The 18,250-nt window shown below is 48.7% G+C and overlaps 1 protein-coding gene across 4 annotated transcripts in view; it reads right to left on the bottom strand.

Moving 5' to 3' along the window:
• Positions 1–804: 804 nt before the first annotated feature.
• The window catches only part of CPSF7 (cleavage and polyadenylation specific factor 7), a 23,764-nt gene continuing 6,318 nt past the window's right edge, over positions 805–18,250 (bottom strand). The window contains exons 1-9 of one of the 4 annotated variants that reach the window (XM_023747952.1): positions 16,782–16,907; positions 16,402–16,521; positions 15,841–15,944; positions 15,283–15,455; positions 10,959–11,373; positions 10,358–10,476; positions 8,094–8,262; positions 7,293–7,460; positions 805–2,790 (exon numbers count right to left, since the gene is read on the bottom strand). In XM_023747952.1, the coding sequence (XP_023603720.1) occupies positions 7,298–7,460; positions 8,094–8,262; positions 10,358–10,476; positions 10,959–11,373; positions 15,283–15,455; positions 15,841–15,944; positions 16,402–16,410 (1,152 nt within the window). In that variant the 5' untranslated portion in view covers positions 16,411–16,521; positions 16,782–16,907 and the 3' untranslated portion in view covers positions 805–2,790; positions 7,293–7,297. Of the gene's footprint in view, positions 2,791–7,292; positions 7,461–8,093; positions 8,263–10,357; positions 10,477–10,958; positions 11,374–15,282; positions 15,456–15,840; positions 15,945–16,401; positions 16,522–16,781; positions 17,001–18,250 lie in introns of those variants that run through there. The other 3 variants (XM_014449227.2, XM_014449226.2, XM_023747951.1) reach the window with 3 other exon arrangements.

The following is an 18,250-nucleotide window of genomic DNA, read 5'->3' as shown; positions in this document are numbered from 1 at the left end:
CAAATTTCCCTTCTGCGTAAAGATTCCTTGTTTTGCCCAGCTGTGGTGGCTCAGTGGTTGAGCGTCAACCTATGAACCAGGTCACGGTTCAATTTCTGGTCAGGGCACATGCCTGGGTTGAGGGCTCAATCCCATGTGGGGCGTGCAGGAGGCAGCTGATCAGTGATTCTCATCATTGATGTTCCTATCTCTCCCTCCCTCTCTGAAATAAAAATATATTTTTAAAAACATCTCTAAAAAAATTATTTTTACACATTTCGCTTTTACTGGTCCCAGTGCACATTATACTGGTTCATCTTGGTCATACAACTCTCCGCTGTTCACCTGGCTTTTTTAAAAGCCCAGTTGTCTGGAACCCTAAGATCACACTTCCGCTTCCTAACCTGTACTTCATAGTTCAGCTCACGACCCATGTCCATTCACATTTCTCTCTGGTTCTCAAAACCTCCCTGTGTGGAAGGCAGGGCTGCTCTGGCTTTCATCTCGACTGTCCATGGTCAGATCAGTGGGTGGAAGGAGGCCCTAGCCATCACCCTCCCACTCCTGGGGACACTTCCCTTCCTGAACTTGACATCAGGACAACTGTCCAAGGGAGGACATTTCTTCTGGGAGTAAATCTTAGGAATCTTGGTAAAGGATGACCTGGACTTGTCTTTAACAGACTGTTCAGGTGGCTCAGGAAAAAGGTCTGCACTGGAGGCCTCCTAGGTGCACCACAGGCCACTACACGCCCTGCATGCGACTACATCAGCCCATGCCCATGCCCGACACCTCAACAAATCTATTCAATGCAGATCCATAAAATAGCTCACACCCCATTTATTGTTTAAAAATACTTTGTTACAAAAGGAAAAAAATACAATGCAGTATAAAAGATTGACAGCGTCATCAAGTTTATTACACAATTTTCAACCTATCAGAAAGACAAACAGATCACCGACAACAGGGGGACGGGGCCTTGGCCTTTTTGAGGATTGGGTTTTTTTCCTTTTGCTATCAGGAAACAAAACTAAAAATGGTGTCATTGAATAAAAACAAAACAAAAATGGGGAGAAAAAGCTCCCGGGTAAACGGCTTTCCTGCACTCTGTACGTTCCTCACCGTCCCCTTACTGGGTCTCTACGCTGTAGACACAGGAGCTGCTCTCGAGGACACGCCCAGTACCTCGCACTCCGACAGCAGGCAGGGCGCCATGTTCTGAGGTGGCGGTGGCGGTGGGGATGGGACCTGGGACAGGGGAAAGGAGCTACAACCTGTAGCCTGTCCCAAGGGAATGTGCCTCTCCAGCCCCGGGGGACGCCCGCCCTCAGGGACCGCAGGGCTGGGTCAGAAACGTGCAGGGGAGAGGAGGGTTCAGTCCAACTCAGTCTCTCCCTGAGCCACCAGGGTCTCCAATGACCCCACACCTCACATGCCAAGTCTATGTCACATGCCGTGTCTCGTTAGATGCCGCGTGCCCTCTAGATGCGCAAACAGCACCCATCGCCCCCTGGCACTGCAGGGCCCTGTGGCTGCTGCCTCCCTCAGCAATCAGAACATCACATGTACATGTTATGGGAAAAGCAATTCCATACGCCAATTCCATGCCGGTGTGGAAAATGGCCCCGAGGGTGGTCCTTAGAACACGGAGCTCATTCAAGTCGGGCTCCACTTCTTCCCTGCTCATCAGAGGCAGGAAGTACCTCCAGGCAGAGCACGGGGAGATAGGAGGTCAATAATCAAAAGGTGGGAAGACACCCCCCCTGTGACTTTCCCTGTCTGCTAGTGTCAGGTTACCCCCCAATAAGTGAAACTGGTACCTGGGGGTGCAAGCCCATGGTTACATCAAACCTGAACACAGAAGCAAGGCGTATGGAAGCAGGCCGGGCCCTGCCTGCGGGCCTTCCCCATCCTGGCACTGCACCAGGGCTCTGCGCTGCTGAGGTCCGCCGCCCCCACCTCCCAGCGGCAATACCTTCCTCTAAAACAAGGAAGCAGCCCTCGGGGGGAAGGGCTCCCGTGAAATGGTGAAGCCGGGGAAACAGAACACCTGGTAGAGCTGGTTATTGCAAGAGGCAACCAAGCCCTAAGCAGAGCGGGAGGCAGAGGGCGGGCACTGGCTCCTCAGGGCTCTCAGCGGGCAGCACCTCCTGGGCCTGCTCCACACCCGAGGGCAAGTCCTCGGAGGAGCTGAGCAGCAGGAGCAGGAAGGCGTCCGCCTCTGGGAGGCCGGGGAAACAAACCGTCAATCGTAAGAAGGAAAAGCGAGAGTAAGAGAAGCTGTTCATGAATTTCTGTTCTCATGGTCCCTCCTCAAAGGGCTGGGCAGGAAAGGAGTTAGACGAAGTGGTGTTAGCAAGGGGTCTGGACCCTCTTGGCCCCATCAAACCTAGTGCTGAGGGCAGGACCTGGGCACCCCCATTGCTCTCCTAGATCCCACTGGAAGGACTCCTTGTCTTTGAGAAGGAAGCCTTCCCATGGACCTCACCACTCAACTGCTCCTGGAGAATCAGAAACTCACGTTTCCTTGAACAAAGCACCATTCTCTACGGAGACCAGGGCCTGGACCTGCCTTCTTCCTGCCTGCCTCCCCTCCCAAGCACACAGTCTTTAGGCTCTTTCCCCAGCAAACAGGAGGTGTGGGACTGGGAGGGCCGCAGTCTTCAATCCTGTGGGCAGAGGGCATTCCCTGGGTGTCTGGAGGGGAGGGGCGTGGAGGGAAGGGAAGGGGTGGAGCGGCCTCCGTCCTTTAGTCCTGATCGAGGTGAGGAGATGCAAGTCCATTAAAAAACATTTGCTTCCGACCGACTCCTGCAACAAGAACATCAGAAGAGAACACCAATCAGAGTGACTTTCAGATGAACGGGGGCTTCAATGACTTCCCAGGGCGTTTTCTAAAGTTACAGCGTATGAAGCAGGGGATGCAGACAGAGAGAGAATGCAGCCCGGGAAAGCGAAAGAAAGGACTGTCTGGGGTGTCTGGCACTGTGAATAGTGAGGGACTGGTTGGAGGACAAGCTAGTAGTGACATCTTACTTTAAGGTGGGGGGCAAAGACAATGAAATGAAGTCTCAAAAAGAGACTTGGGCTGGAAAAATATGGAAATTACAACATTTCAAGCAAAGTTGTTACAAGGGAACATGGTGAATTATGGTGAATTTAAATTCTGTTTCAGGAAATCTCTTCTGAGCAAGTCACAGCTTACCTTAAGGGGAGGGGATGGAACTGGGAGGCACATGGTGACACCACCCGTGTGCACAACCAAACCCACTACCTCCGAGCTCCTAAGAGGCCTGACAGGGAGCATGTACTCACACAGGAAACTCAAAGCTTTTCTTCTCTTGAGCCCTGGTTCAATCAGCATTCTATGAGTATGTGTGTGCGCACGCATTCACACACACACGCATTCACACACACGCATTCACACACACGCATTCACACACATGTATTCTCACACACACGCATTCACACACACACATTCTCACACACACTCATTCACACACACACACACACACACACACACACACATTCTCACACACACGCATTCACACACACACGCATTCACACACACACACACATTCTCACACACACACAGCCAGAGGTGGTGTAAGTTGTACTGAAACTCAAGAAATGTTTAGGTCTTTCCCCAGATGACAGCTGTGGGCGAGGGGCCAAGCAGCACAGTAACCCCCAGCTGCAATGACCTGGCCAGGCCAGGCCACAAAGAGCACAGAAGTTAAGGCAATAACCAGCAGTCACCGTCCAAGAAGCGTAAGAGCCCAGTAAGACACTCTTCAGCCATTTGTCACATCTCCACCTGACTGAAGGCCCCTCCTCCGCTCAGCCCTTGTTCTCATGGCACAATGCTAATTGCAGGGGGAGCTTGGTGAACCTGATCATCCTATACAATAAAAGGCTAATATGCTAATTGACCGGACAGCGGAACCACCTGTCGCTGTGATGTGCAATGACCACCAGGGTGCAGATGCTCAATGCAGGGGGAGTGCTGCTCAGCCAGAAGCCGGGCTCACGGCTGGCGAGTGCAGCGGTGGTGGCGGGAGCCTCTCCTGCCTCTGCAGCAGCACTAAGGATGTCCAACTGCTTGTCTTAGACCCAAGGGAAGCAGGCCTAAGCCATCAGTTGGACATCCCCCAAGGGCTCCTGGACTGCTAGAGGGCGCAGGCCGGGCTGAGGGGACCACCTTCTCTCAAGTGCACGAATTCCGTGCACCGGGCCTCTAGTATAATATAGAAACAATAGCTAAATGAAAAAGGGGGGATTAAAGTCAGGCTTAGAATTTCATTAATACACAAATGCTCACCCTTTATGTATGCACTTGTGTAGGCTGAAGGAGCTACATAGAAACAAGACACCCACAAGCTGTGTGATCCTTCTACTCTGAAACAGCACTGTTTCAGCCCCAGAATCAGGTGTGGCCTCTCTCCTCTTGCTTCTTCAAACACCTACGCAGGCAGGTTTTGTCCCATTTTCTGTGGGGAAAACTGAAGCCTTCAATGCTTTCTCAATGTCACACCATTTGGGCTTCTGAATATTTGCACTGGATCAAAATTGAACAGAAAGCTCAGTTTCCATTGAACCAGGAGGATAGCAATGAGGTGAGAATGATTAACATCAAATAGGAGAAGGTTCTAAAATAATGAGGCAAGAGCTGAGAACCACAAAATGTAAAAACCACTGACAGAAGAATATCCTCAAATTCCAAACCATACACACATACACCCTGAAAGAAATGTACTTTGGTAACTGTCCCTACAGAACAAGACGCAGAGGATAACTAATGCATCAGCTGAAATAACCCACAGCGCCCAGGTCTTAGAGAGCACGGCCACACTGTGGTGATAATGTCTGAATGCAGACAGAGCCAGAGTCCTGCAGTGGGGCAATCAGACTCCAGGCCCAGAGGCGGGGCCTGTTCTGAGGAAGAGGGTTGCCGATCTACTGCCAATGCTCGATGTTAACACACTTTCTGCTCAGAGAACACCCGTTTGCACAATATAAATACTATTATTTCCTTTAAAAAAAGAATAGCTACCATTGATAAAGTAGGCACTTTTTTAAAAATTGACTTCAGAGAGGGGAAGGGAGAGGGGGAGAGGAATAGAAACTTTGATGAGAATCATTGATTGGCTGTCTCCTGCATGACCCCTACTGGGGATTCGAACCCACAATCTGAAAATGTACCCTAACCAGGAATTGAACCCTAACCTCCTGGTTCATGGGTCATCGCTCAACCACTGAACCACACTGGCCGGGCACTATTATTTTCTAACTAAAAACTATGTACATAGAGTTTGCAAAGTTCTTGAGATAAACGAGGCCCACGCACCATCTCCCCAACATGAAATCTCCTAAGTCACAACTTGGTAACTGCAGAGGGAATTACGAGCCAATAGGACAGCGGTTCTCAACCTGTGGGTCGCGACCCCTTTGGCAGTCAAACGACCCTTTCACAGGGGTCGCCTAAGACCATCCTGCATATCAGATATTTACATGACGATTCATAACAGTAGCAACATGACAGTTATGAAGTAGCAACGAAAATAATTTTATGGTTGGGTCACAACATGAGGAACTGTTTTTAAAGAGCCAGAAGGTTGAGAACCACTGCATTAGGATGAGAATGAGAAACTGACATTGTTAGGGTGTCTGATTCAGTTCTCTTGGATTAAATTATTGGTTGGATGGAGTAACCAACGTAAGAGAAATTGGGGGATTGGAAACCTCCTCAGAGTTCACTTTCCTCATCTTGTCCAACAGGCCTGCACCAGCCCAATGCCTGCTTTCTGGGACCCAGTGGGTCACAGGATTTTTCAGTTATCCAATGGAATCATCTGCGTACTGGGGAAAAACAGTCCTATTTTATAGCTGGAAGAAATGAAGCAAAATGACAGTTAAAGTCTCAGGTTCAGCCTTAGCCGGTTTGGCTCAGTGGATAGCACATCAGCCTGCAGACTGAAGGGTCCCAGGTTTGATTCTGGTCAAGGGCACATGCCCAGGTTGCAGGCTCGATCCTCAGTGTGGGGTGTGCAGGAGGCAGCCGATCAAGGATTCTCTCTCATCACTGATGTTTCTCTCTCTCTCTCTCCCTCTCCTTCCTGCTCTGAAATCAGTAAAAATACGTTTTTAAACATTAGCCTGCTATATGTGGTGATGTAATTAACTCTCCCTAATGCTGTGGCAGGGCCAGACCAAATGATTTTGCAGGTCTGTGTGGCCTACAGGCTGGATGCTCCCCACCCTCGCCTTTAGACCAAGCGTGTCAAACTCGCAGCCATCGGGCCACAGGCCTCGCTCTGGATCCAGCCAAGCCGAACTCAACTTTTCAATTACCTGAGTTCATGTGGTTCCCCCACCCCAACTCTCCTGCTTTTGTTTTGCTTTAAAAAAAGAAAAAAACACATTTTTTCCCTAAACAAATATATCCTTCCATTGAAGTATCCTCCACAGAGTCTCCAAAGCTATTAAAATTTCTTCCAGGTCAGCTTTCTTCTCTTTGAAAAAAGTATCTTGATTTTCAAAATCTTTTTAGTAGACATTAATTTTTAAAATCATTAATGTTGCACCGTGTAAACAAATAAGTAGGCAATGATTTCACTTTTCTGTATTGGTCAACTTCCCCAATTTTTTACCTGAAAGTTTGGTGGGGTTGATACATAGCAACGCTGATGACATGGCTATCATTTATTGAGAGCTTACTATGTAACAGGTATCTGAGTGCTAAATGCCTATGGATCACCTCACTGAATACTCGGCAATCTAATGAGACAACTGTTTTTCTTACCTTCATTCAAAAAGCGAGAAATGGTGGAACAAAGCAATACGGCCGGAGGCGTGGGATTCACACTCTGCACTGCCCGCAGACACTGCTCTTACTTAGCCACTATGCCTGCTGCGTCAGATACCAGGCAAGGCAGCCAAGAAACAAACAAAAAATATCTTCATCTCAGGCCCATCGCAGTGTGAGACTCCTAACAAGCGGGAAATCTGCCCTCCTGGATTTTCAGTTACTAAACCGAAAGCCGCCCACTTCCTTTATTTGCTCTAAAAGAGCCCTGGCTGGTAGTAGAGCACCATCCCCATAGGCCACAACGTTGGGTTCAAGCCCTGGTCAGGGCACATATAAGAAACAATCAATGAATGTGTAAGTGGAACAACACACGATGTTTCTCTCTCCCCCTTCCTCTCTCTCAAATCAATAAATATAAAAATAACGCATAAAAAGAGAAAAACCTTCGGTCAGTGATTTTCTCTCATACAAGACCGCCCACCAGGCAGCAGTGGGCTGCTCCCACCTCTCTCAGTGGTGCCGGTCCCGTTCTCTGTCCCGGTGCCTCTCGTGCTCCCGGTTCCTTTCTTGGAAATAGTCGTCATGCCGATCTTCACTGTGAAGCAGGTCCCGGTGCCTCCTGCTGCTCTCCCGGGACCGGCTCGGTGACCTCTCTCGGGACCGATGTCTTTTCCTGTTAGAAAGATCCTTGAGCCGCGCTCAGAGGGCCTACCACACTGCTTCCCTAGTGCTGTGCTCTGGTGTCTGCTAGCCTCAGCTACCCCTGTCCTCTGCTCTAGCATGGACCCACTGTCTGACGGTGCTGGTCCCCTGAGGACTAGTCATCTTTGGGAAAATAACAGCAGTTAAATTTGCTGAGAATTACTAATGTATCAGGCACAGTGCTCAGAGCTGTACATGCATCGTCTCACCTGATCTTTACAGTCTGTAAGATTAGTACTACTATTGCCCCCGCCCCCTTTTTTGAGAAAAATGAGACTTGGAAAGTTGAGTAATTCCATTCTCAAGGTCACACACAGAGTTAGGCGCAGAACTGGGATTCAAATCCAAGCATGGGTGGCTCCAACGCCCATGTTCTTGGCTATACCAGTCTATCTTTTCCCCGAAATAAACCCACTGCCTCCGCTAACATTCTAACATTTATTACTGCAAATGTGAGGGTAATTTGTTCCCCTTGAAAATATGAGGGCTTGGTCCGCTCCTTCAGCCAGGGCCTTGCCAGACCCCCCGGCTCCTTCCCTCCCCCTGCCAATCCCTGAAGAGTGCCGCTCGGGGCTGGCCGCCGCTGGAGCAGCCATCAGCTCACCTGGACGAGCTCCCGCTGGCACCCACACTGTAGGACTTGGCCTCAATGCCATGGAGACAGTCCTTAAGGGAGGAGATGAGGACACGGCAACGCTCGTCATTGGCGACCCGGGACTGTTTGATGACAGCTATGGCTGTGAGCAGCGTCTCGATCGCGTCACTGTAATCCCCTGACGGGATGGATGCCTGACGGGATGGATGGGAAAGGCCAAGGGTGAGTAGAGGCAGTAAACTAGACAAAAGGAGACCGCAGGACCCAAACAAGAGCCAGTGAACAGAAGAGGCGGGAGTGGAGGTGTAAACTAGATGGCACCTATGTTCCAATGTCTGCAATCACAGACGTTCTCAGAGACCGCTAGTGGGTGTATAAACTGGCGCATCACTGTCTGAGGGCTGTTTGACAACATCCATTGAAATAAACAATGTGCATACCTTTGACCCAGGAATTCTAAAAATTTTCTACTTCTATTCACAACTGTGGGTAAGTTTAATCACGGTTGTTTCAGTGTTGTCTGCTGTGTTAAAGAATTAGAAACAACCTGAAGTTCCTTCAACAGGGTCTAGCTACATAATTACCCATCACTGGTTCCACAGAATACTACGTGGTCGTTAAAAAGCCTGAGGTCAACTTGTATGTAAACAAAGGAAGCAATGTAAAGCGCTTAGCACAGTGCCAGGCACAAGGTAAGGGCTTAGTAAATGTCATTATTTCACATGATGTAACAGACGTGCAGAATATATTAATTTGAAGTTACAAGACAGTATTTCATTTTTGTAAAAATAAAATTACATATATGTTGTTACATGCACAAAACCACATATGGAGGATAGACACAAACTATAAAAGGCAGTCTTGTAAGAGGGCCCGTGCAGAGGACTTTATTAACACTGCATATTGACTAAATTGTCTTAAATTTATCATCAGACGTATGTATATATACATGTAATGTATATCTAAAACGTATATAGCATACATACATGCATACATACACACATGCATATTTTAAATTTTTATCTCTTTGTTTATTTAAATTATGCTACCATCGAGAATTAGTCCCTTCATTCCCCAAATCTGAGCAATGCCTGGCAGGGAAAGTGGTCACAGGGTGGGGACTTGCACAAATTTTTTTTTTTTAATTATTTTTTAAAAATATTTTTTAAATTGATTTCAGAGAGGAAGGGAGAGAGCGAGAGAGCGAGAGAGAGAGAGAGAGAGAGAGAGAGAAACATCAATGATGAGAGAGAATCATTGATTGGCTGCCTCCTGCACGTTCCCTACTGGGGATCAAGCCTGCACCCTGGGCATGTGCCCTTGACCGGAATCGAACCTGGGACCTTTCAGTCTGCAGGCCAATGCTCTATCCACTGAGCCAAACCAGCTAGGGCCACAAAGCTTTTTTGAGCTACGTTAGGAGCAGTAAGGACAGAAGGTAATGCAAGGAACGCAGGAGACCAGACAAGGTCCAAGGATAATGAGGACTGGCAGCTCCTCTGCACAGGCAGTAAGAATAAAACAAAAGCTGGAGGAGTCCAGGCACCAGGAGGTCAGCTCCATCAGGGAAGGACGTTTCTGCCCATTTTACAGGCTTCCAATAAATAGTTGTGGTTTGAATGACTGGAATGAGAACAACAGAAATAGAGGGAGACGGAGATCTGGTTTTTGATCATCTTGGTATGAAGGAGCTGGTGGAGAACAATGATTATTTCATTACAGTCCTGTGTATATCTGACTTGTTGCACTGAGCAGATTACTTTTAATTTAAGAAGATTTATTCCGATGCCAATGAAGATTTTCTGGAGGGAAAAATAAAGAGAGAATATGTACACTTCCTGTCTTTAACCGACTCTGTGGATTTAAATTTTGCAGCCAAAGCTGAGAAATGATGGAAAATAGGTAATACTTAGGGTTAACTTGGAAATTGGATAGTCTACATTTACGTTCACGTGAATATGGCTAATGTCATAAAGTGAAACTTGGACTAGAACCTTGAAACTTCCTGTGTCATCTCCTTTTAGAAACCAAAGCTTCTCAGGAGTCACGGCTTCTGGCGATGCCCACCCAATACTGACATGGCTCCTGGGTCGATGCTCGACCACTCAGCCACACCGGCCGGGCCAGCCATGCCTCCCGAGAACCTAATGGTTGAGAACCTAATGGTGCTCCAACTTTATCTGGTTGAATTTCTTGCCAATGGAAATGACTAGGCCTGGAGACATGGGCAAACGGAAGGCAAGGAGAAGGCAGCAAAGGGGAGAGTTCGTTACCTGCACTGGCTCCAGCTACTGCTTTGGAAATGGCACTGCTGGAAATTGCTCTGTTTCGCTTCATGATCTCTTCAAATTCTGCTTCACTCACTGTAGAGGGCGGAGGGCCCGAGTCCCGGCTGCACAGAAGCAAGACCAGCCTGACTGCCACACCCCGGATCGTCTTTACCGCCCTCTGTAATACCATGCTCTGAACGATGCTCTCCTGTGTCATTTCTTACATGGTCTCTGCCTGGTCACGTGTTTGTGTGTCCATGTTCTCCTCAAAGACAGGATTTATGTCCTAGACTTTGATAAGTTTGCCATGACCCAACAACAGTGCCAGACAGTCACAGCCTACCAGCCACCTACGTTACTCTTTTTAATTAAGCCCCTTAAAAAGGGATACAAAGGACATGGTTTGGGTCAAGAAGTAAGATGCAAACAAAGCATCAAATAAAAAAATTATCTAATAGATAAGAATTTCCCAGGACTCAACACTATGACTACAGTTTCCCACAAGCACAGAATTCAGTGCTCACTTCCTCCTCGGAGGGAAAATACCTCACTGTCCACCCTATTACACCTGGCTCAGCTGTGAAAGGAACAAGGTAGTTCTTACCTGCCGTGGTGGTTATAGGGGGCCGAGGCCTTCATGTATGTATCTGGTGGAGGCCCCACTGTAGCATTTGGTGGGGGGAAGAAGGCTGGGTTGAGGTGAAGGGCAGGTGGGATGGCCCCAGGGGGAGGTACAGCCAGATGAGGAGGTAATCGAGGAGGAGGGGGCATGAGATGCTGGTAGTGGATGCCAGGAGGAGGAGGAGGGACCCCGAAGCTTGAGGAGAGAGGTGGTGGGGGTGGAATTGGAGGTGGGGGCAGACCCATCAGGGGGAGGGCTGACGGAGGGCGGTTGAAGTAGGGCAGCACACTGGGGGGCTTATCCACACGGGCAGATGAGGGTACAAGGTTCTCAGAGGGCGTGGCCCGTCCATCAGCAGAATCACTCGAATCTCGGGAGTGAGCCCGTGGAGGTATTCCTATGAAGCAAAACAACTACTGTTACTGCCCCGGCTTGAGACACACCCACAGGACCAGTTCGTCCTTCAGCAAGTCATCGGACACCTACTGAGGAAGGCAGCAGGTGGCTGAAAAAGAAGGTAGCATCATCGACTGCCTTTTCTTTGGCATCAGAGAAAAACCTGAGACAACTTAATTATAAACCCAGAGGGCAATACCACCTTAAATTCTGTATGTCAAAAATATTCTTTCTCTAGAACCATCAGTGCTTCACGTTACTTATCCTTAGCTTTGTCTTATATTTTTAAGTGCAGAAGGAGCCTATTAACCCGTGAGAAAATGACAGTGTTGAAGTTTGTTCATTACTGTTCAGCAGGATTCAATCGGATTTGAAATTCCATGTCCCCTGATAAGAATTCAGCGCCCCTCTCCCTGGACTGGTCCTAGTCAACCTTCTCTATCCGGCTGCACACTTGGAATGCCCTCCTTGCCAAGGCGCTTTAACCAGGGAATGTGGGGAGAGAGAAGGAAGGGCGGGGACGGATGACACTTCATCCAGATACCGAAAGTGGTCACTGGGATGAAAAAGAGACGCACAACGAAGAGAAGACTGGAGACCGGGAGGCAAAGAGGAAACGGGAGATGAGCCAAGAAAAGCTCGACCCAGAGAATGAGCAGATGGCACACAACTGAGAACAGACTCCTGGCAGAAGCGTGGAATAAAACATGCCTCAAATGCGGGGACTCCGCTCCATTCCAATGGCCCCATGTTCTGCCCCACAGGGCAGCACGCCAGGAACACCGTCAGAGCACGCCGTGTGGTGCTGTGCACAGGGCTCAGAGCATGTTCGCATGCAGCTGAAAGCACGGCTCTGGCACTTTCAAGTCACTCGGTTCCATCTGTCCCCTCACCCCAGCCTAGTGTCCACGGAAAGGGTGGCCAACGTGGAATCCCACAGAAGAACGTGATCGCATGGATGGGAGTCTCCGAGGTAGAAAGATGCGGGCAGCAGACACGTGTGGAAAGAAGAGTGCTCCTTAAGCTAGAACCTGTTAGGAACCCTGCTCCGGCTAAAGCAGCAGGGGGAGTCCACCACCCTGCACCACTGCGGCTTCTCTCCTGCAGCCGCTCACCAGCGCCATCACTGCACCGCCTTCCTATGTCTCCAACACAGGACACCTTGCTATTCCCACGCTCTCCCGCATTGAAGGAAGAACAAGTCTCAGTGAGTGTGAGCTCTGACAGCCATCTTCCCGTCTCCTGTCCCCTCATCTACAAGGTTGTTTTGTATCTTTGGCTACAAATCCCAAGAGTAACAACCATTTTTAAGCAAAGGAAGTCCACCAACTGTACTCAGCGAATTAACAGAGGCCAAGTCCACGACACAGAAAAACACCACTCAGTCACCATCAACATTTCAGCAAAGAAAGGTAACACCAAGGAATAAACAGCCACGTGAAGGTAGGAATGTGACCCCTGACGCAGCTGTACAATTATGCACCTTAGAAAAGTCTGAAGGTTGTTTTATAGGAAGACCAAAACAGAATGGACTTGAAAATACAAGTTGCCCAGGAAGAAGAGTGTGTGCCTTCTACAGCAGAGCAATGGAAGCTCAGACCACATCCAGCTAAGCTCTCAATCTAGTAAAAGAACAGCTGTTCCTATGTAAGAGAGAGGTGGCCAGGGTTCCACCTTCCATCAATCAATACCTGGTCCCAGTGGACCCCCAATCAATGCCAGGCACTATCTGAGAGGATCTGCCCCACCCCAAAGCCCCCCACTGCAGCGCAAGGAAAGTCAAGGCAGGTGGCGTCCCAGGCAGGGCCTTGCAGGGGCTGCGCCTTGTGAGGTCAGGCCAATCCCAGCTCTGGTCCTCAGGTGTCCCAGGCCCAGAAACTCCATTTTAACAGATCACCTGGGGTGATCGAGCCCTAGGAGGCTGACTCATACGAACCAAACTCACCAGAGACCGATTCATAAACCAGAAGGCCAATTTATTAATTTACAGTGAGAAATAGAACTGCCAAGCGGACCGAAATACTTGCAGCAGCTGGTCAGTGCATTCTTCCCAGGGAGAGCCTAGCTGGAAACCAAATCAGTATCAGAAGGTGGCTTGGTGAGTAGTCGAATAAAAGGAGTGAGATGCACTTAAGAGATGCTAGCGTGGCGCTAAGGTATTATGATGCAACCTTCTTTTCTAATAAGAAATACTTGCCAAGCAGACTAATATCCGGCAATTGAAAGGGCACCCCTGGAAAATGCTGGAGAAACACTGTTAAATTCACATTCTCCAGCACATCTTTTTTTAAAATATATTTTATTGATTTCAGAGAGGAAGGCAGAGGGAGAGATAGAAACTTCAATGATGAGAGAGAATCATGGATAGGCTGCCTCCCTCATGCCCCCTTCCGGGGATCGAGCCCACAACCTGGGCATGTGCCCCCAACCAGAATCGAACCCGGGACCCTTCATTCCGCAGGCCGACGCTCTATCCACAGAGCCAAACTGCCTTTTACTACAGATGGGCTCTAGCACATCTTTAGGTCAATTCCTTACAGAGCATCCTTCCAATCTTGGTTTATGACATTAGAGGCCCGGTGTACAGATTCGTGCACTGGTGGGGTCCCTCAGCCTGGCCTGCGAGGATCAGGCTGAAACCAGCTCTCCGACATCCCCCGAGGGTCCCGGATTGTGAGAGGGGGTTTTCAGGTGAGGCACCCAGAATCAGGCTCCCTCCTCTTTTCTCCCAATATTACGTCATTCTCTCTCTCTGTATCTGTCTTGCTTCTTTCATCTCACTTTACCCTAAGTTTGATATTAACTGATGCCTTGTGGGCATTTAGCTGCAAAATGCAATTATTTAGCAAATAGGATTTACTTAGCCTGGAATCTAGTTGGCCTAGGGCTCCCGCCCAGGCCCTTCCAGCGGCGGCAGGAACCTCTTTCTTCCCACCTGAGCGGCACCCTTGCTGCCTTCCCTCCCGGGAGGTTGCCCCTGGTGCTACTGTCCACCCGGAAGGAGGGAAGCCAGGCCAGTTCCCCAGCCGAGAGTGGTAGCGGGAAAATTCGCCGCCTCCACTGGAAATCGGTATTAAGTGGATGGGCCGGGGTGGGCGCCAGACATCGGGGCTGCAGTCGGTAGGTCCTGCACGTCTCATCATTTAGCTAATTGAGTCGAAAAGTTTCTGTAAGGGCCAGACCCACGGCCTCTGCAAAGGGCTAGAGGCCCGGTGGGGAGCCAATGGGCTAGAGGCCAGGTGCATGGATTCATGCACCGGTGGGGTCCCTCGGCCTGGCCTGCAGGGATGGGGCCGAAACCGGCTCTCTAACATCCCCTGAAGGGTCCCGGATTGCGAGAGGGCAGTTCTCGGGTGACGCACCCCAGAATCAGGCTCCCTCCTCTCTGGTTCTGGGTGAGTCACCTGAGAACCACAGCTGCCAAGTCACCGCAGCTCGACAGCTCTTGTGCTGAGCATCTGCCCTGGTGGTCAGTGCGCATCACAGCTACTGGTCGGACAGTTGGCTGGTCGCTTAGGCTTTTATATATATAGATTACAGCCATCTTTACATACCTTACTTCCATATTAGGGTGGCTCCTTCTTAATAATTTATAGAGAGGCATGTCTTAAAATAAAGCCCATTCACTCACTATACACTGAATTGTTTAGACAGAAACACACAATTTAGAGTTGACAGGAACTTTAAACATCATGTATCTAGTTCAGATGGGGAAATAAGCCCAGTCACATGACTTAGTAGCAAAACCAAAGTATCACCACAGGCCTCATTTTGGGCCGACCTATTACCCACGCTGCCACCCACAACCACCCCCTCCCCTCCCCCAAATTCCTTCACACTGTAGGCTGAGCCTACACCACAGAAAACAAGTCCACAGCCTCCCCCATTCGTACAGATGGTCTCCACGTACCCCCTCTTGGGACTCGGACGCACTCACGTTTCCGAGCCTGTGCCTCAAACTGTGACAGGTTCTGCCTGGTGGCTGGCCTCACGTCGACTTTTTCTCCGTTAAGAACTTTTCCCGGCAGGAGCTCTAACAGCTTGTGGACAGAGTTTTCAGAGGCTACCACTACCTCAGCATACCTTGAGGAAGAAACATTACAAATGAGTGAGAGCTACTAGACAACAGAAGAACAAAGAAATTTTCTTCCACTTTTAGTGAAAACTGGCAAAGCAAAAGGTATCTTGCTATTACTGGACACACACACACACAACTACCAACAACAAAACGGTGTCAGTCTATAATCTTCCTACTTATTTGAAATTAGAAGTCAGCTTTCTTTGCCCCTCAATGGATAGATGTTCTCCCACATTGCAGCCAGGTCCCCATTCCAAGGCAATTTGCCAAAACCAAGGCAGTGAACTGGGCCAGGGGTGGGAGGGGTTAAAATCCAGGGCCAAGATACAGTGCAGACCTGTTATTCCAATGGTTACAAACTAGAACGGGCTTCTCAAACCCAGACCTCACCCTTTGGACTGGCCATTTGCTCGATTCTCTGCAAATTTCAACTCCACCACGTCATAGACTCCGATAGAGCGAATAACCTGGATCAGCTGCTGGTCTGTGGTCCACTGGGGCCGGCAAAATGGAAAAGGAAGAAATGTCAGGAGCTACACTGCCCCCCACCCCCAACCCAGAATGTCCCCAACCCTTTCCCCAAACCTAGGATCCTATTCACAGCCAGGACCTCCCACAGGAAACCCCAAAGCCCATCAATACTTCAATTAGTGCGGGCTTTTCTTATTGTCCTCCCCATACAGAATTCCAAACACCCACCCGCCACAGTCCCCACCTCCCGAGAGTAAGAGTCAGACCTAGTTTAACTTTGACTGCCATTTGGGCTGGCTGGCCATCAGCTCAAACGCTGATACTAGCAGCTTTTAATTGCAGATCTGATATGCAGAGTTGACCGTGGTCAGGAACTTCCCCCCAGCATATACATTTCCTAATTTGGAAACAGCCCCACCCCCCCCCACCAGCCCAAAAACATGTCACACAGTAACTTGCAGAGTAACAATCACCACCTACCCCGAGCATATTAGATTTATCAAGGCCTTTGATCCCTGTCACCCATCATTATCACAGGACCATCTAATGACCACCAAGAGTTCAAGGTATTCACTCTGAAATCTCATCCCACAGATGACCCTGCTAGACATAAAGCCCCAGGGTCAGGGGTGGTAACAAGATGACAGAAAAAGCAACTACCCACTTAATCATTGCGTTCTTCGGCATCAGAACGTCCTCAGGATAGTTCTCTTTCAGAGATCAATCCAACCTGATCCCAGGAAAAAGAAATCCAACCCCATCAGAGCACAAAGCAGTGCAACATCGGTCTTTGAAAATGCCATCACCTCCCAGCGCTCTCCCTCCGGCCCGCCCCCGGCCTTTTAGGTGCCCCAGCTCACCCAGGAGAAGCTGCCCACATACACAGCAGCCCGCCTGTTGCGCAGGCCGCTGTAGGTGTACAGAATCGCAGGGGTCTTGTTATTGGGCTTGGGAGACGGCTCCTGGCGAACAGGAGGAGGTGGCTCGGTGCTGCTGCTTCTGTCATCTGAGGGCTGTGAGGTGGCTGTCAGCACGTCATCATACAGATCGATCTGATCTGTATTGTTGAATTCTGGATCCTAAGAGATGAGGGGCCGGCAAAGGCGGGTTTGCAAACCTTTCGTTGTGTCCGTTCTATTCACTCTAGTTTACTTGGAACCCACACACACTTTCTAGAACGGACAGAGCTTTCTTGTCCTACTCTAGGGAACTTCCTCATTTAAACTATTTCACTCAATTATGCTCATGTGGGTTTTTCTTCTAAGACCCTGTGAGTTGTCTGCAAGGTTTCTAGCTCCAGGCACCTGTGAGAATTAAAAGGTACATGATGATTAAATAAGAATGCAAGGACACACTATTGATATCCATGAGCTTAGCTTCTAAACACCACGTCTAAGACACACTAATGAAAATTTCAGTATTTTATGCATTTTCAAAATCAAGAGTTACACAAACTTTTATTATTCTATTTAATAGGAAATAGAGAATATTATTTAGAAATAGAAAGCAGGGGAAAGGCATGTTAAAATGGGAACCAAAACATAAAAAATAATGGAAATTACTGGTTTAAATTATTTGATTTACACAAATGATTTAGGGAAGCTCTAAAACTCATAGTACACAACCCCATCTTTCTAATAACCATCAAAGAAACATTAAAAAATAAAGTAAAAAGGAAGGTAATAACTCTGGGGGAATTTTCCCTCACTAAGTTCTATTTCTCAAGTGACATGCAGATCCAATATATTACCAGGACACCTATAGAAGGGATATCTTTGAGCAATACCAGAGATGTTTAATGATACAATGCAAAGTGCTCTAAAATATCAGGCTCAGAAAAGAGATGTATCCATCCCACGAGCTACGTCACAGTGAGCATTTACGATATCAATGTCTGTTCTGGAAGACAGCGGTGTGTGAGGTCCGAGAGGCTGACGCCCGCTGCTCTAAGAAACTTGCTGCCTTGGGAAGGCCGGGGAGGGTTGGGGGGCAGGAGGGGAGGGTAAGAGATCAACTGAAGGACTTGTATGCATGCATATAAGCATAACCAATGGACATAAGACACTGGGGGGTAGGGGAGGCCAGGGGATTGTCAAGGGCGGGGAAAAAAAGGAGACATATGTAATACTCTTTGTAATACTTTAAGCAATAAAACAATAAAAAAAAAAAGAAACTTGCTGCCTGTGTGACATGTTACTGTATAGACCAGTGGTTCTCAACCTTGGCTGCACATTAGAATCACCTGGGAATCTTTTTACAAACCTGACCTCTGAGCCTCATCCTCAGCCCCACCTTATCAGTTATCAACAAAGATCGAACCAAATAGTTT

Source organism: Myotis lucifugus, unplaced genomic scaffold (genome assembly GCF_000147115.1).
Source record: "Myotis lucifugus unplaced genomic scaffold, Myoluc2.0 scaffold_1074, whole genome shotgun sequence".
Taxonomy (NCBI): domain Eukaryota; kingdom Metazoa; phylum Chordata; class Mammalia; order Chiroptera; family Vespertilionidae; genus Myotis; species Myotis lucifugus.
This window is presented reverse-complemented; position numbering and strand designations above follow the sequence as displayed.